Consider the following 19,444-nt stretch of genomic DNA (forward strand, 5'->3'; position numbering starts at 1 on the left):
TGGTAGGTGTGAGATAATATCTCATTGTGGTTTTGATTTGTATTTCCCTAATAGCAAGTGAAGTTGAGCATCTTTTTATGTGCCTTTTAGCCATTTGTATTTCCTCTTCTGAGAAGTGTCTGTTTATATCTTTTGCCCATTTTGTAATCGGGTTGTTTGTCTTTTTGTTGTTGAGTTGAACAATCTCTTTATATATTCTGAATACTAGACCCTTATCTGATATATCGTTTCCAAATATTGTCTCCCGTTATGTAGGCTGTCTTTTTACTTTCTTGACAAAGTTCATGATGCACAAAAGTGTTTAATTTTGAGGAGTTCCCATTTGTCTATTTCTTTCTTCAATGCTCGTGCTTTGGGGGTAAAACCTAGGAAACTGCCTCCTATTAAAAGATTTATAAGATATTTCTCTGCATTTTCTTCTAAAAGTTTTATGGTCTTACTCTAATGTTTAGGTCTTTGATCCATTTTGAGTTAATTTTTGTATAGAGTGTGAGATATGGATCTTCTTTCATTCTTTTGCATGTGGATATCCAGTTCTCCAGTCACCATTTATTGAAGAAACTGTTCTGTTCCTGGTGAGTGGGGCTGTTCCTGGTGAGTGGGCTTGACTGCCTTATCAAGGATCAATTGTTCATAGATGAGAGGATCTATATCTAAACACTCTATTCAATTCCATTAGTCAGTATATCTATCGTTATGACAGTACCATGCTGTTTTGACCACTAGTAGCTTCGTAATATGCCTTAAAGTCAGGTAGTGTGAGACCTCCAACTTCATTTTTCTTTCTCAGGATATTTTTAGCTATTCGGGGCACCCTGCCCTTCCAGATAAATTTGGTTATTGGTTTTTCTATTTCTGAAAAATCTTATTGATTTTTTTTTAAGTTTTTGGGATTTTAATTGGTATGGCATTGAATCTATAAATCAATTTAGATGGAATTGACATCTTGACTATAGTCTTCCAATCCATGGACATGGTATGCCTCTCCATTTATTTAGGTCTTCCGTGATTTCTTTTAGCAATTTCTTTTAGTTTTCTTTGTATAGGTCTTTTGTATCATTAGTTAAATTTATTCCTAAATATTCATTCGTTGCAACGAATATTCATTCGTTGCAATTGTAAATGGAATTTTTTCTTAATTTCCCCCTCAGATTGCTCATTCTCAGTGTATAGAAACACTACAGATTTTGGATGTTGATCATGTAACCTGCCACTTTGCTGTACTCATTTATTAGCTCTAGTAGTTTTGCTGTGGATTTTTCAGGGTTTTCGACATATAGTATCATATTATCTACAAACAGTGAGAGTTTTACTTCTTCCTTTCCAATTTCGATGCCTTGTATTTCTTTTTCTTGTCTAATTGCTCTGGCTAGAACTTCCAACACAATGTTGAATAACAGTGTTGACAGTGGACATCCTTGTCTTGTTCCCCATTAAGGATGATGTTAGCTGTAGGTTTTTCATATATTCCCTTTATCATGTTGAGGAAGTTCCCTTCTATTCCTATCCTTTGAAGTGTTTTCAACAAGAAAGGATGTTGAATTTTATTGAATGCCTTTTCTGCATCAATCAAGATGATCATGTGGTTTTTCTGCTTTGATTTGTTGATATGGTGTATTACATTAATTGAATTTCTGAAGTTGAACTTCCTTGCATACCTGGGATGAATCCTACTTGGTCATGGTGTATAATTCTTTTAATGTGCTGGTGGATTTGATTTGCAAGAATTTTGTTGGGGACTTTTGCATCTATATTCATTAGAGAAATTGGTCTGTAATTTTCTTTTTGTCTCTTTTTCTGGCTTTGGTATGATGGTGATGTTGGCTTCATAGAAGGAGTTAGGTAGCCTCTCTCCTCTTCAATTTTTTTGAAGAGTTTGAGCAGGATTGGTACCAATTCATTCTTGAATGTTTGGTAGAATTCACATGTGAAGCCATCTGGTCCTGGACTTTTCTTTTTGGGGAGTTTCTTGATGACTGATTCAGTTTCTTTACTTGTGATTGGTTTGTTGAAGTTGTCTATTTCTTCTCAAGTCAATGTTGGTTGTTCATGCCTTTCTAGGAAGTTGTCCATTTCATCTACTTTGTCTAGTTTATTAGCATAAAGTTGTTCATAGTGTCCTCTAGTTACCTCCATTATTTCTATGGGGTAAGTGGTTTTATCTCCTCTTCCATTTCTGATTTTATTTATTTGCATACTCTCTCTTTTTCTTTTTGTCAGCCTCGCTAAGGGTCCATCAATCTTATTGATTTTTTTTATTTTCTTGATTGTTGTCATGTTCTCAATTTCATTTATTTCTGCTGTAATCGTTATTTCTTTATTTTTGCTTGATTTGGTGTTAGTTTGCTGTTTTTTCTCTAGTTCTTCCAAGTGGACAGTTAATTCCTCAATTTTTACTCTTTCTTCTTTTTTAATATAGGCATTGGGGCAATAAATTTTCCTATTAGCACTGTCTTTGCTGCATCCCATAAATTTTGATATGTTGGTTTTCATTGTCATTTGCCTCGAGATATTTACAGATTTCTCTTGTAATTTCTTCCTTGACCCACTGGTTGTTTATGAGTGTGTTGTTGAGCCTGCATATATTTGTGAATTTTCTGGCACTCTGCCTATTATTGATTTCCAACTTCATTCCTTTATGATCTGAGAATGTGTTTTGTATGATTTCAATCTTTCTAAATTCATTGAGACTTGCTTTGTGACCCAGCATATGGCCTATCCTTGAGAATGATCCATGAGCACTTGAGAAAAAAGTGATCCTGCTGTTGTGGGGTGTAATGTCCTATAAATGTCTGTTAAGTCTAGTTCATTTATTATATTATTCAAATTCTCTGTTTCTTTATTCATCCTCTGTCTAGATCTTCTGTCCATTGATGAGAGCAGGGAATTGAAGTCTCTAACTATTATGGTAGATGTGAATATTTCTCTTTTCAGTGTTCTCAGTGTTTCCCTCATATATTTTGGAGCACTTTGGCTCAGTGCATGAATATTTATGATTGTCATGTCTTCTTGTTGAGTGGTTCTTTTTGTTAATACATAGTATTCTCTTTGTCTCTTTTAATTGTTTTACATTTGGGGTCTAATTTGTTGTATATTAGTATAGCTACTCCAACTCTTTTGTGATTGTTGTTTGCATGAAATATCTTTTCCCAATCTTTCGCTTTCAACCTGTGTTTATCCTTGGCTCTAAAATGTGTCTCCTGGAAACAGCATATAGATAGGTCCTGTTTTTTAATCCATTCTGCCAGTCTATGTCTTTTGATTGGAGAGTTTAATCCATTAACATTTAGTGTTATTACTATAAGGGTAGTACTTTCTCCTACCATTTTTGCATTTTGGATTTTATATGTCATCTCTAATTTTTTTCTTTTTACCTTTACTGATAGTTTTCATTTCAACACTCTTCCACACCTCTCTCTCTCCTGTCTTTTCCTATCTGTCTCTAGTGCTCCCTTTAGTATGTCTTGCAGAGTTAGTCTCTTGGTCATAAATTCTCTCAGTAATTTTTTAGTCTGAAAATGTTTTAATTTCCCTAATTTTTGAAGGATAATTTTGCTGGATATAGAATTCTTGGTTGGCAGTTTTTCTCTTTTAGTATCTTAAATATATCATACAACTGTCTTCTCGCCTCCATGGTTTCTGCTGAGAAATCTATGCATAGTCTTATTGGGTTTCCCTTGTATGTGATGGATTGCTTTTCTCTTGCTGCTTTCAAGATTCTCTCTTTCTCTTTGACACCTGACATTCTGATTAGTAAGTGTCTTGGAGTATGTCTATTTGGATCTGTTCTCTTTGGGGTATGCTGCACTTCTTGGATCTGTAATTTTAAGTCTTTCATAAGACTTGGGAAATTTTCAGTGATAATTTCCTCTATTAGTTTTTCTCCTCCTTTTCCCTTCACTTCTCCTTCTGGGAGATCCACAACACATATGTTTGTGTGCTATATTTTTCCATTCTTTTCCCTATATTTTCTTTTTTTTTTTTTCTTTTTTTTTATTAATTAAAAAAAATTAACTAACACAACATTAGAAATCAATCCATTCTACATATGCAATCAGTAATTCTTAATATCATCACATAGGTGTATGGTCATCATTTCTCAGTACATATGCATCGATTTAGAGAAAGAAATAGCATGACAACAGAAAAAGAAATAAAGTGATAACACAGAGAAAACACAAATAAAAATAAAAAGTACAAAAATATATAAGAGAAAGAAAAAAAAAACAAAAAAAAACTATGGATCAGATGCAGCTTCATTCAGCGTTCCAACATAATTACATTACAGTTAGGCAGTATTGTGCTGACCTTTTTTTTTTTTTTTTTTTTTTTTTTAGACATCATACCATTCTACATATGCAATCAGTAATTCTTAACATCATCACATAGATGCATGATCATCGTTTCTTAGTACGTTTGCATCGGTTTAGAAGAACTAGCAGTATAACAGAAAAAAGTATAGAATGTTAATATAGAGAAAAAAATAAAAGTAATAATAATAAGAACAAAACAAACAAAACAAAGCAAAACAAGAACCTATCGCTCGGATGCAGCTTCGTTCAGTATTTTAACATGATTACTTCACAATTAGGTATTATTGTGCTGTCCATTTTTGAGTTTTTGTATCTAGTCCTATTGCACAGTCTGTATTCCATCAGCTCCAATTACCCATTATCTTACCCTGTTTCTAACTCCTGCTGAACTCTGTTACCAATGACATATTCCAAGTTTATTCTCGAGTGTCGATTCACATCATTGGGACCATACAGTATTTGTCTTTTAGTTTTTGGCTAGACTCACTCAGCATAATGTTCTCTAGGTCCATCCATGTTATTACATGCTTCATAAGTTTATCCTGCCTTAAAGCTGCATAATATTCCATCGTATGTATATACCACAGTTTGTTTAGCCACTCGTCTGTTGATGGACATTTTGGCGGTTTCCATCTCTTTGCAATTGTAAATAACGCTGCTATATACATTGGTGTGCAAATGTCTGTTTGAGTTTTTGCCCTTAATTCCTTTGAGTAGATTCCCAGCAATGGTATTGCTGGGTCGTATGGCAATTCTATATTCAGCTTTTTGAGGAACCGCCAAACTGTTTTCCACAGTGGTTGCACCATTTGGCATTCCCACCAACAGTGGATAAGTATGCCTCTTTCACTGCATCCTCTCCAGCACTTGTCATTTTCTGTTTTGTTGATAATGGCCATTCTGGTGGGTGTGAGATGATATCTCATTGTGGTTTTGATTTGCATTTCTCTAATGGCCAGGGACATTGAGCATCTCTTCATGTGTCTTTTGGCCATTTGTATTTCCTCCTCTGAGAGGTGTCTATTCAAGTCTTTTTCCCATTTTGTAATTGGGTTGGCTGTCTTTTTGTTGTTGAGTTGAACAATCTCATTATAAATTCTGGATACTAGACCTTTATCTGATATGTCGTTTCCAAATATTGATTCCCATTGTGTAGGCTGTCTTTCTACTTTCTTGATGAAGTTCTTTGATGCACAAAAGTGTTTAATTTTGAGGAGTTCCCATTTATTTATTTCCTTCTTCAGTGCTCTTGCTTTAGGTGTAAGGTCCATAAAACCGCCTCCAATTGTAAGATTCATAAGATATCTCCCTACATTTTCCTCTAACTGTTCTATGGTCTTAGACCTAATGTTTAGATCTTTGATCCATTTTGAGTTAACTTTTGTGTAGGGTGTGAGATATGGGTCTTCTTTCATTCTTTTGCATATGGATATCCAGTTCTCTAGGCACCATTTATTGATGAGACTGTTCTGTCCCAGGTGAGTTGGCTTGACTGCCTTATCAAAGATCAAATGTCCATAGATGAGAGGGTCTATATCTGAGCACTCTATTTGATTCCATTGGTCGATATATCTATCTTTATGCCAATACCATGCTGTTTTGACCACTGTGGCTTCATAATATGCCTTAAAGTCAGGCAGTGCAAGACCTCCAGCTTCGTTTTTTTTCCTCAAGATGTTTTTAGCAATTCGGGGCACCCTGCCCTTCCAGATAAATTTGCTTATTGGTTTTTCTATTTCTGAAAAATACGTTGTTGGGATTTTGATTGGTATTGCATTGAATCTGTAAATCAATTTAGGTAGGATTGACATCTTAACTATATTTAGTCTTCCAATCCATGAACACGGTATGCCCTTCCATCTGTTTAGGTCTTCTGTGATTTCTTTTAGCAGTTTTTTGTAGTTTTCTTTATATAGGTTTTTTGTCTCTTTAGTTAAATTTATTCCTAGGTATTTTATTCTTTTAGTTGCAATTGTAAATGGGATTCGTTTCTTGATTTCCCCCTCCACTTGTTCATTGCTAGTGTATAGAAATGTTACAGATTTTTGAATGTTGATCTTGTAACCTGCTACTTTGCTGTACTCATTTATTAGCTCTAGTAGTTTTGTTGTGGATTTTTCCGGGTTTTCGACGTATATTATCATATCATCTGCAAACAGTGATAGTTTTACTTCTTTCTTTCCAATTTTGATGCCTTGTATTTCTTTTTCTTGTCTAATTGCTCTGGCTAGAACCTCCAACACAATGTTGAATAATAGTGGTGATAGTGGACATCCTTGTCTTGTTCCTGATCTTAGGGGGAACGTTTTCAATTTTTCCCCATTAAGGATGATATTAGCTGTGGGTTTTTCATATATTCCCTCTATCATTTTAAGGAAGTTCCCTTGTATTCCTATCCTTTGAAGTGTTTTCAACAGGAAAGGATGTTGAATCTTGTCAAATGCCTTCTCTGCATCAATTGAGATGATAATGTGATTTTTCTGCTTTGATTTGTTGATATGATGTATTACATTAATTGATTTTTTTATGTTGAACCATCCTTGCATACCTGGGATGAATCCTACTTGGTCATGATGAATAATTCTTTTAATGTGTTCTTGGATACGATTTGCTAGAATTTTATTGAGGATTTTTGCATCTATATTCATTAGAGAAATCGGCCTGTAGTTTTCTTTTCTTGTAATATCTTTGCCTGGTTTTGGTATGAGGGTAATGTTGGCGTTATAGAATGAATTAGGTAGTTTTCCCTCCACTTCGATTTTTTTGAAGAGTTTGAGGAGAGTTGGTACTAATTCTTTCTGGAATGTTTGATAGAATTCACATGTGAAGCCGTCTGGTCCTGGACTTTTCTTTTTAGGAAGCTTTTGAATGACTGCTTCAATTTCTTTACTTGTGATTGGTTTGTTGAGGTCATCTATGTCTTCTTGAGTCAAAGTTGGTTGTTCATGTCTTTCCAGGAACCCGTCCATTTCCTCTAAATTGTTGTATTTATTAGCGTAAAGTTGTTCATAGTATCCTGTTATTACCTCCTTTATTTCTGTGAGGTCAGTAGTTATGTCTCCTCTTCCATTTCTGATCTTATTTATTTGCATCCTCTCTCTTCTCTTTTTGTCAATCTTGCTAAGGGCCCATCAATCTTATTGATTTTCTCATAGAACCAACTTCTGGCCTTATTGATTTTCTCTATTGTTTTCATGTTTTCAATTTCATTTATTTGTGCTCTAATCTTTGTTATTTCTTTCCTTTTGCTTGCTTTGGGGTTAGCTTGCTGTTCTTTCTCCAGTTCTTCCAAATGGATAGTTAATTCCTGAATTTTTGCCTTTTCTTCTTTTCTGATATAGGCATTTAGAGCAATAAATTTCCCTCTTAGCACTGCCTTTGCTGCGTCCCATAAGTTTTGATATGTTGTGTTTTCATTTTCATTCGCCTCGAGGTATTTGCTAATTTCTCTAGCAATTTCTTCTTTGACCCAGTCGTTGTTTAGGAGTGTGTTGTTGAGCCTCCACGTATTTGTGAATTTTCTGGCACTCTGCCTATTATTGATTTCCAACATCATTCCTTTATGGTCCGAGAAAGTGTTGTGTAAGATTTCAATCTTTTTAAATTTGTTAAGACTTGCTTTGTGACCCAGCATATGGTCTATCTTTGAGAATGATCCGTGAGCACTTGAGAAAAAGGTGTATCCTGCTGTTGTGGGATGTAATGTCCTATAAATGTCTATTAAGTCTAGTTCATTTATAGTAATATTCAGATTCTCTATTTCTTTGTTGATCCTCTGTCTAGATGTTCTGTCCATTGATGAGAGTGGTGAGTTGAAGTCTCCAACTATTATGGTATATGAGTCTATTTCCCTTTTCAGTGTTTGCAGTATATTCCTCACGTATTTTGGGGCATTCTGATTCGGTGCGTAAATATTTATGATTGTTATGTCTTCTTGTTTAATTGTTCCTTTTATTAATATATAGTGTCCTTCCTTGTCTCTTTTAACTGTTTTACATTTGAAGTCTAATTTGTTGGATATTAGTATAGCCACTCCTGCTCTTTTCTGGTTGTTATTTGCATGAAATATCTTTTCCCAACCTTTCACTTTCAACCTGTGTTTATCTTTGGGTCTAAGATGTGTTTCCTGTAGACAGCATATAGAAGGATCCTGTTTTTTAATCCATTCTGCCAATCTATGTCTTTTGATTGGGGAATTCAGTCCATTGACATTTAGTGTTATTACTGTTTGGATAATATTTTCCTCTAACATTTTGCCTTTTGTATTATATATATCATATCTGATTTTCCTTCTTTCTACACTCTTTTCCATATCTCTCTCTTCTGTCTTTTTGTATCTGACTCTAGTGCTCCCTTTAGTATTTCTTGCAGAGCTGGTCTCTTGGTCACAAATTCTTTCAGTGACTTTTTGTCTGAGAATGTTTTAATTTCTCCCTCTTTTTTGAAGGATAATTTTGCTGGATATAGGAGTCTTGGTTGGCAGTTTTTCTCTTTTAGTATTTTAAATATATCATCCCACTGTCTTCTAGCTTCCATGGTTTCTGCTGAGAAATCTACACAAAGTCTTATTGGGTTTCCCTTGTATGTAATGGATTGTTTTTCTCTTGCTGCTTTCAAGATCTTCTCTTTCTCTTTGACCTCTGACATTCTAACTAGTAAGTGTCTTGGAGAACGCCTATTTGGGTCTAATCTCTTTGGGGTGTGCTGCACTTCTTGGATCTGTAATTTTAGGTCTTTCATAAGAGTTGGGAAATTTTCAGTGATAATTTCTTCCATTAGTTTTTCTCCTCCTTTTCCCTTCTCTTCTCCTTCTGGGACACCCACAACACGTATATTTGTGCGGTTCATATTGTCCTTGAGTTCCCTGATACCCTGTTCAAATTTTTCCATTCTTTTCCCTATAGTTTCTGTTTCTTTTTGGAATTCAGATGTTCCATCCTCCAAATCACTAATTCTATCTTCTGTCTCTTTAAATCTATCATTGTAGCTATCCATTATTTTTTCTATGTTTGCTACTTTATCCTTCACTTCCATAAGTTCTGCGATTTGTTTTTTCAGTTTTTCTATTTCTTCTTTATGTTCAGCCCATGTCCTCTTCATGTCCTCCCTCAATTTATCGATTTCATTTTTGAAGAGGTTTTCCATTTCTGTTCGTATATTCAGCATTAGTTGTCTCAGCTCTTGTGTCTCATTTGAGCTATTGGTTTGTTCCTTTGACTGAGCCATATTCTCAATCTTTTGAGCGTGGACAGTTATCTTCTGCTGCTGGTGTCTGGGCATTTATTCAGATTTCTCTTGGTGTTGGACCCAGCAAGGTTGTAATATTTTTCTGTGAAATCTCTGGGATCTGTTTTTCTTATCTTGCCCAGTATGTGGTGCACGTGGCACACGTTTGTCTCAGGTGTTTGGAATGGGTCTCCCCCAGTCACCGATCTCCGTGGCCTGGGGATTTCGGATCCAATTCTCTCCGTTGGTTCAGGGGCCGCGCGTGGTGGGGGCGTCAGCTGCCGCGGCTTGAGGGGACCCTGTGGCTGGTTGCGGGCCGCAGTGGGCCTGGGGGATTCCCCACCGGCCCAGGAAGCCTCCCGTGGGGGGGGTTTACCGCGGCTTGGATAGCCCTCCTATCCGAGACTCGTATCCGCGGACTCGAAGCAGAGACTCGAAGCCGCCCGCAAAAGAGGGGTGCCGCCTGCCTTGGCTTGGGAAACTTGCTTCTCCAATACTCTCAGCTGGCCCAGAAAGGAGGGAGGGAGTAGCTCGGACCACCGCAGCTGCCGCTGATCGGGAAATCACGCGCCGCTCGGGGGTCTCACCGCAGCCGAGTCTCGCAGTCAGTCTAGCCAGCTCAGACTTTGGATAGCCCTCTGATCTGAGATTCGTAGCCGCGGACTCAAAGCCGAGACTCGAAGCCGCCCGCAGAAGAAGGGCGCCGCCTGCCTCGGCTTGGGAAACTTGCTTCTCCGATACTCTCAGCCGGCCCGGGAAGGAGGGAGGGATTAGCTCGGACCGCCGCAGCTGCGGCTGCTCGGCAAATCCCGCGCTGCTCGGGGGTCTCGCCGCAGCCAAGAGTCGCAGTCAGACTTGCCAGCCCAGACTTTGGATAGCCCTCTGATCCGAGACTCGTAGCTGCGGACTCGAAGCCGAGACTCGAAGCCGCCCGCAAAAGTGTGGCGCCGGCCGCCTTGGCTGGGAAGCTTGTCTCTCCGAGTCTCTCAGCCAGCCCGGGAAGGAGGGAGGGATTAGCTCGGACCGCCGCAGCTGCGGCCGCTCGGGGGTCTCGCCGCAGCCAAGTCTCGCAGTCAGACTTGCCAGCCCAGACTTTGGATAGCCCTCTGATGCGAGACTCGTAGTCGCGGACTCGAAGCCGAGACTCGAAGCCGCCCGCAAAAGTGTGGCGCCGGTCGCCTTGGCTGGGAAGCTTGTCTCTCCGCGTCCCTCAGCCAGCCCGGGAAGGAGGGAGGGATTAGCTCGGACCGCCGCAGCTGCGGCTGCTCGGGAAATCGCCCGCCGCTCGGGGATCTCACTCACCGCAGCCGAGTTTCGCAGTCAGACTAACCAGCCCAGACTGGGTTACGCTGTGTGTCCATTCCCTGCTGTAGCCCCGGGAGCTGTTCTGTACTGTTTCTGTTCACATATTAGTTGATTTGGAGTCGGAGGAACTAAGACGCATGTACCTTACTAAGACGCCATCTTGGATCCCCCTCCCTATATTTTCTTTTGTTTGTCAGATTTCAGATGTTCCATCCTCCAGTTCACTAATTCTATCTTCTGCCTCTTGAAATCTAACGTTGTAGGTTTCCATTGTTTTTTCGTCTCTTCTACTGTGCCTTTCATTCCCATAAGTTGTTTGATTTGTTTTTTCAGACTTTCGATTTCTTCTTTTTGTTCATCCCTTGCCTTCTTTATGTCCTCCCTCAATTCATTGATTTGATTTTTGATGAGATTTTCTATGTCTGTTTGAACATCCTAAATGGTTTCAACTCCTGTATCTCATTTGAATTGTTGATTTGTTCCTTTGACTAGGCCATATCTTCAATTTTCCTAGTATGATTCATTATTTTTTGCTTGCATCTAGGCATTTAATTTCCTTAATTAATTTATTCTGGAAGTCGTTTTCATTTTTTTTACCTAGGATTTTGTTACTGGATGACTTTTGTTGTCTATCCTTTGACATTCAGTTCAACTTATTCTAGACTTCTAGCTTAGGTTTTGTTTAACAGATCAGAATTTTTCAGTTCTTGTTTTCCTGTTTCTTGCCTTGCCGGTGTGGTGCCTTTTTTCCCCCTTAGGAGGGTCTACTTAGGTATTATAGACCCCAGCCAGATTTTCCTAGACCAAACTGGCCTCCTCTCAGGAAGAAAGAGTCACCTGTGCCAGTTTTCCCTGAGGGTGAGACCCAGCAGGTTAAAAGGCTTTCCTATGAAGCCTCTGAACTCTGTGTTTTTCCTACATGCCCAGTATGTTGCACTTGTCTGCCTGCTGGTCCCACCAGCATAGAGTGATACGGTACCTTTAACTTCAGCAGACTCTCCCTGCTGGGGGCATGGTTGAGATAGAGAGGTTGTAGGCTGGCTTTAATCACTTCACTTTTCCAGACCCTGAGCTCTGAATTCCTTGAGGGAGGGAATCCACCTGAGCCGGGGCCCATCCCTCTCCTGGGGAAGGCACAGCCTCCAGACAGGCTCTCAAACAAGCTTATTTCTGCCCTTGCCTGGGGCAGTTGGACCCTGAGAAGACTTACAGCTGTATCCAAAGAGCAGTCAAACCATAGAAACAGAGCCACAAAGAAGATAAGAAAAAAAACATCCTTTTCAGAGCAGGACCCCCATTCCTCAGGTTTGCCAATCAAGAGTTAAGTTGATATGTTGCTCTGTGTATCTTCAGGTCCTGTGTGCCCCCTCCTTTCCTTCAGGGCCCAGACAAATATTTTGTGCTATTTTTTTTTCTTCAGTTTTTTCTTTTTCTGTCAACCCTGCCCTCTTTGCACCAGGGCAAAAACCAGCAACCTCATCTTTTACTCAAGGTTCAGCTGAGCTGGAGGCCTATTTTTAGTCCTCTGAATTTGTTAATTAATTCCACAATTGGAGCTTGGTTGTGCTCAGCCTGTGCTGCTAGTAAAGTCTCTTTCCTTTTCCCCTCTGGGAAGCAGACTGTGGGGGAAGGGCGCCAACCTTCATGGTTCTGGGTGGGATCGCAGCTGGTCCAACTTGTCCAGACTGGTGTACACTGTGTGTACAATCACTGATATGGCCCCAGCAGTTGTTCTGTGCTGTTCGCTGTTCTGGAGAACAAACTAAACCCCACACCTCACTAAGCCATATCTTGATCAATACTTGCTCTTTTATCATTATCTCATTCTAAGTTTCTGCAGATATTTAGCCTTCCTTCATCAGTTTTTGTTTGAGGTCCAGTGCTTTTAATTTCATCTTTGTATTGACTTACATTTTGAATCTAGTAGAAAAGAAATTACAGAGAATGATGTGATGACTGGAAAGGCTGAAGTTGATTTTTGCACTTTCAACTTCATAAACTGACCTAATATCCATGTATATCCAAGTTAAAATCTAGATTAAATAAGGGAAAGCAATTTTCACAGCAATACTTGATGAGATGTTTTCTCATCATTATTTTTACTTTATTTGGTGGTCATCTGCACCTAGAAATGTATATAGGCATAATTATATGTAAATGTCTTGAAATAATATTTATTTTACCCTGTTTCTTTGAGCAAAGACCACTTTTTTCTCCCTCTGTTTTGAACTCATCTCATATTCCTGCCTTTAGTTTCTGAGTAACCCCAGCTCCAAATAATTGAATATGAACTATGTGAGAAAAAAATCTCTAAATATGTACAGTGTCACTTTGACTTCCATAAGGATAGCAAATGAATTTTTACAGGCAGCAAGAGGGATTCCTGTTTTATGCTTTGATTAGAATTATAAAATGAATTGCTTTGCCAGAACCAGAAAATTGATTCCTCTTGTGACTTGAAAAATATAACTTATGCTCTTTATTTTCATTAGAAGGATGAGATGTAAATAGCACATGAGTATTTTAAAAATTCCTGGTATAAATTGATACATGCTAAGGATGCACCATTGGACATGCTAAGGATGTACCACTGGTCCATGGAAAACACTGGTCTATTTTCAAATATTGACATCATGCCCATAGTCCTAAGTATTTTTCCAGCTATTCTAGCATGTGCAAGGCATTTAGAGCTATTGGCAGAACAGTTAATCACCTTTGCTTTTAAGAGAACTCAATGTTATAATTTAGTTGAGCAAATAAGCAGATGCTTGAATCCAGATTTTCTTTTGTTACCAGTATTCAACCCATACCCCATTGTAGTTTCTTTTTGAGATGTTCTACTTAGAAACAGTGATACCATTGTCACTTATTATTTATCTTAATTACTATTGTTATTTTTAGAACTTCAAGTCTGCAAAAGTCCAGCAGCCTCAGCAATCTGAAGAAGGAGACAGCAGATGGGGTTGGTTCTTTGCTTTTTTGTGCTTGTTATCATAAGAAGAAAATATTTTGAGATCTTTATCTTTTCCCATTTTGCATGTAAAACCTTTAAGGAGAGCTTATGGTTTCAAGCTCTCCTTAATATATATAATCTTCAGAAAATAATAATCTTCAGAAAATTATTGGATACCAGTTAATGATAGTATTAAGACGTATGAATGTGAATATTTGAAAACAATATGTAAAACTGAAAATGGAGACTTTAATGAAACATAGTTGGAAATAAATGGAGCTGGGCTTTTTTTAGCTTAAAAATAGATGTAATTGTTTTTTAATTTGTGAATTGTGTATGGCAAATTTTAAATATATTAAGGATTCCTGTGACAATCCTAAATATTGTTGTTATTTTGAACAGGAAAAGGAGCCTATACAGAAGCCTACAGAGGTAATTTTTATGTCCATATTGCAATGTAAATTGTTTCAGATTTCTGATATGTATACATTGCTTAAATGTCTCCAGTAATACCAAAACCCTTAGTCATGCTATTTATGTACTTAATGGCCACAACTGGGCTTTCTTAGACCTCACAAAAACCCTTCGTAGATCACCAGTGATTTATTTTATGTAACTTGTCCATCTAACCCAAAGGTTCTGGTATTTTTAAAATCATTTTCAACAGGTGCTCCAGTACTTCAATCTCCTGATTTTTGATCAGTAGCCTTGTTATAGTCCTGTGGACAGGCTACTTCCAGATGTAGTCTCTGGCTTTTCTTAATTCCTGGAGTCGTAGTACTCATATAACTGACAAAAACACAGTGAAATTACAGAGCTGTAATTAAAGTCACCCTCTGTTCTGTCTGTCTTGCCAGTTCAGTAACTATTGAAATGATTTTGCCATCAGTGTTGAGACACAGATAACAGATTTACAAAGTCGTGGCATTTGTAAAGTTTTAATTGCTATGAGTAGCTGATATGTACAGTAAAATAACCACCTTAAAAGCCTGTATCCCCTCGACCTTCTCTTTACCTCCCTCAAAGAAGAACAGAGAGCAAGATATATTGGAGAAATGAGAATATGCATACAAAAACATCTTTGTATAATACTAGAACAGTATAGCATGTCTCGTTACTGTAATTGTCAGCTCAACCAAAGATCAAAAACTGTCAGCTAAAAACGATCAAAATAAGCTTGTATAAAAGCATGATTTAGTCATAGGTGAGTTTTTGATAAAGACCTTGAAATGCTGTGGAGATCTGAAAGGAGCTTCTGAATCAACAAATTAAAGCTCAACTGACCTGAGTTTAGCTTTTAATGTTGAGTGTATTGAATAATCACAATCTCTAAAAATTGGTGATCTATGTTTGGTAACTTGGTAACAAGATATGACTATATCTCAAAATCCAACTTAAAAAAAAATCCAACAATTTCGAATAGTTATAAATTGTGCCTTCATTTTATTGTTAATTCTTTGAGAAGAATATTTAAAATAATTGAAGTAATATCTGCTTTTATTGCTGGTATAGAGGCTCAGGAGTAATTCCTGTTTTGTTGAATATATTATTGGACTTCTATTGATGTAGCAATAATATAGGAATATGAAGTATCTTATAGCCAGATATGTGTCATACTTATTAGAAAAGTAATAAAGCTGCTATTCTAGCCATGTAATAGATAAGATAAAGAAGAAAAGATAAGGAATAAGAAAAAGATGTCTCCATCTTTTAAGAAATGAGGCAAATAAAATTAAAATATCTATCCTAAATATTTAAAGCCCTAAACATATTGATTTTAGATTAAGAATGAACATGTTTGTATTGTTTCTTCAGTGGCTTTCAGAATTGACTTTTGGGAAGGGGGCGGGCAGGGAGCTACATGGACTGGGAGTCAAAGCTGGGTCTCCCATATGACAAAAAATTGACTTTTTAAATTTGTACTATTGCATGTAATTTTGGTAATCAATGTGTTAGTTTAGTTATTCTTTTAAATGAAATTATCTATGTAACATTTAGTATTGAGCCTGGCATGTATTAATGATTATATGTATTACTGCTTTTATTTATTATTATTATTTATCTGTCAGAATAAAGTTCCAGCAGAAAGCAGCACGTTTGGGAGCCTCCCCACCAAAGCTCCAGGACATGATGTCTCTGTGGATGAAAACCCCTTTGGCACTCGAAAAGCCAGAGCTTCCTTTGGCCGGGGCTTTTTTAAAATAAAAAGTAGCAAGAGGACAGCAAGCGCACCAAACTTAGGTACGTATGACCAAAATGCCTTTGCCTTAATTCTTTCAGAATGAGGAAAAACTCAACCTCCTCCCTTCCCTTACTCATCTACTTATAAATTTCTCTATCTCAGAAATGGAGATGAATGGCTCGGGGAGGGGGGAGAGTTAGCAAAAGTCTGTGTGTAACATCAGAAACCCAGTGTGGTGGTGCATGCTTTCCCACCGTGGCGCATGCCTTCCCACTGTGTGTGTATTTTGCGAGCAGGAGTTTGATCTGTGTTTCATTTTGTCATTTCCTGTGTTCTCTCCATTGGGCTGCGTGTGATTGTGTGCATTGTTGGGATATCTGAAGATCGTAAACGAAGTGCCAGTGCACCTACCTTAGGTATCGTACCGCTTGCATGCCAGCCTTCGCCAGTGCTGTGCTCTGAACCAAACTAACCCTTGCTCTTGGCATCTGTGTTCTCTAGAAAGCCAGCTGGCAGCAATCAGAGAATGCAGTTCTCTACTCCACTGTGTTCCTTCCACCTTCTGCTACAAGGGACTCTGTTGAGCCTCTGCTTCCAAGCCTAAATACTGTTTTAACCAATGCTAATGTGACATAATGATTGAGACAAGAAGACCTAGATAGAACTGTTCAGTATCCCTCAGAGGGGTAAAAAGACAGGAGTGTCTTGGCATTGCAAATCCCAGCTCTTTCACCCTTGCAGCACATTTCATCACACACTAACTCCCAGGCCCTTTGCAATCCTTCTCCATGGTTTCATTTTCCCCAGCCTCCAAAAGAAATGTTATTAACCAAACAGAGACGTCTGTAAAAGACATTGGCCATTATAGTTTTAGACTGACTTCTTTTAGGAGAATGTTCTTCTGACATTTTATTGCTTTGAAAATGGAGGTAATGTTTATTGACATCAGAGGCAACTTTACATGTTTCCTGAAGACAGGAAAGGTGTTTATAAACCCCAAAGTGATTGTAGGAGAGATCAGTTTTCCCCTTCAAAGGGTAAGATACTATAGGAAAAAAAAATCTTCGAAATAAAAAAGAAAACCAAGATATGCTGCTTTTAAAATGAAGGTAGGCTAGAATGTTGAGAATTTCAACATTCTCAGCAGTACCCTTACCCGTCATGGCTGTAGGGTTTGAATGGAAAGATTTCTTTGGGTTTTCCCAATAGTTTTTATCACTTGGTATAGATATATGCATACCTTATCACACAGGACAGCAAAACTGACTTTTCTCTCTCCATAGCCTTAAATGTCTGGAGTGAATACTAGATGAATTAAATTAATCAATTCTGATAACTATTTTCAAATGTTTTTGCATCTTTCTTAGAAGAAATGTATCATCAATGCTAAGAGGCAAACGCTGCTTACTACAACCTATAATCACAGCTTTGCTTCATAGAAAAGCAGCCTATGTGATTTTTTTTTGATCTTGCTCAAACTCTGTTCCTTTCATTTTTATACAATTTTTACTTTTCTTTTTTAACTGTAAATTATCACTCTGAGGAAGCAGTACCCCTTGTGTTTGCCAGGTGGGATCATCTACTAATGGAATGCCAAAAGAACTAAAATAGCTAATGCTGGGAGATCTGGGAATGAAAATGTAGGCATTATTTATTTATTATTATTATTTTTGCATGGGCAGGCACCGAGAATCAAATCCCGGTCTCCTGTATGCAGGCGAGAACTCTGCCAGCTGAGCCACCATGGCCTGCCCTAGGCATTATTCTTTTAAGGCAAAATCGTCAGGCACTAATTTTATATTGAAAGGAAAAAAATTTATGAACATCCAGTTCATTCTTTCAGTGCCTGGAACATAACAGGTTGGAATAAATGTCTTGAATTAAGAATTACCACAACTTGGTAACTGATTTGATGTCAATGCCAAGGGAGAAACAGGGATGAATTGGAGTAACAGGAAAAATAGTAATATTAATGAAATATTAAATAAGAAAATTTGAGAAAGAAGCAGACTCCCTTGGAAAATTGGATGGATTTGTCGACTCCAAGATGTCCTTGGCACAATTAATTGGGAATTTACCCAGCATTCAGGTACTGAAGCTGGGGAGAAAGATTAGGTCCAAAGATTTTGATATCACCTACTTACAAATGAGAAAAGTCAGCATTTAGTGGTGAGCTTAGAATTGGTGAGCCTGTCATAAAATCCTGCACAGGGAATTTTGAAGAGTCTTGGGGGGAATTTAATGTGGAGTGAAGCTTGAAGAGAAGAAGAAACAAGGGTGCCACAGTAAAAAAGAAACTATCAGATAAGAGAAGCAAAAGAAGATGATGATTTTGAAGGATGTAGGACGTAGTAGTACCAAGTACTACAGCAAGATTGAAAAGAATTCATTTACAATTCATATTATTCAAGGAAAGAATATGCCAATCTTATCACACCTTTGAATTGTAATCTCAAAGTGGTCTTAATTTGAAAGTTAATTAACTTTGCATAAGTAGAATAGAGCATTTATTTGCATTCCATTTTTAATATTTGCAAGGTGCTCTTTGTAAATCACTGATTTATAGACTTGCAGCAACCGAATTCTTGAAAGTTGCTAAACCAAGAAGAGTAACATCTAGTGATATTTATACATATTTTAAAATTCATCAGTTCTTCATTTCATTCTTGGAATAGCTGAAACAGAAAAGGAGGTAGCAGAGCACCTAGATCTGGCTGGTGTATCTTCTCAGCAAAAAGATTCACAAGGGAGTAGTCCCTTCCAGATATCTCCACCATCTCCAGATTCCAAAAAGAAATCCAGAGGCATCATGAAACTCTTTGGAAAGTAAGTAAAACAACAAATGAGATACTGTCATTATTATTGATATTGTCTAATATCTTGTGCAAATTTGGGGTTACATTGAACATTGGCTGAAATGAGCATGAAATTGTAATGCTTTTGTGTTCCCCTTATGGAAGGAAGATTGTGACTTGATACTCATTAGCCCATTGGGTCTCAGTTAAAATTTAAACCCAAATGACTATGTTAAGGACATAAACACAGGAGTAGCTCCAGATATGCACCAGTTGGAAATGTTCTGATTAATTTTAAAGTCTAAGGCCTCCTCAGGTATAACACAGGGCAGTGTGTGTTGTGTCTTCTATTCAGACTTAGGAGAAGTCAATCAACCACATTCAACCCAGATGACATGTCTGAGCCTGAATTCAAAAGAGGAGGGACACGGGCAACTGCAGGACCCCGGTTGGGTTGGTCTCGAGATTTAGGACAATCTAACAGGTAAGAACAATTAAGTAGTAGGCTTTTGCATCTCTGCCCAAGAGTTAAGGCCTCATGAGCCCCTACAATGTTAGTACCACCCTGGGTTAAACAATTGAAGTCATTACATACTGCCAGTGGGAGGGTCCGTCACCTTTAGTACAGTGCAGTTTGGCAGTGATTGATGATGGGGGCTGTGTGAGTTAG

At 37.9% G+C, this 19,444-nt stretch overlaps 1 protein-coding gene across 12 annotated transcripts in view; it reads left to right on the forward strand.

Annotated features, from left to right (window-relative positions):
• PPFIBP1 (PPFIB scaffold protein 1) overlaps positions 1-19,444 on the forward strand; it is a 300,273-nt gene that overhangs the window by 269,322 nt on the left and 11,507 nt on the right. For 7 of the 12 annotated variants that reach the window (XM_077170388.1, XM_077170389.1, XM_077170391.1 and 4 more), the window contains 6 exons: positions 13,746-13,806; positions 14,200-14,229; positions 15,867-16,038; positions 16,363-16,395; positions 18,655-18,805; positions 19,130-19,258. In XM_077170388.1, the coding sequence (XP_077026503.1) occupies positions 13,746-13,806; positions 14,200-14,229; positions 15,867-16,038; positions 16,363-16,395; positions 18,655-18,805; positions 19,130-19,258 (576 nt within the window). The remainder of the gene's footprint in view (positions 1-13,745; positions 13,807-14,199; positions 14,230-15,866; positions 16,039-16,362; positions 16,396-18,654; positions 18,806-19,129; positions 19,259-19,444) is intronic. The other 5 variants (XM_077170392.1, XM_077170393.1, XM_077170399.1 and 2 more) reach the window with 1 other exon arrangement.

The sequence above is a fragment of the Tamandua tetradactyla genome, chromosome 7 (genome assembly GCF_023851605.1).
Source record: "Tamandua tetradactyla isolate mTamTet1 chromosome 7, mTamTet1.pri, whole genome shotgun sequence".
In the NCBI taxonomy this organism is placed as follows: Eukaryota; Metazoa; Chordata; class Mammalia; order Pilosa; family Myrmecophagidae; genus Tamandua; species Tamandua tetradactyla.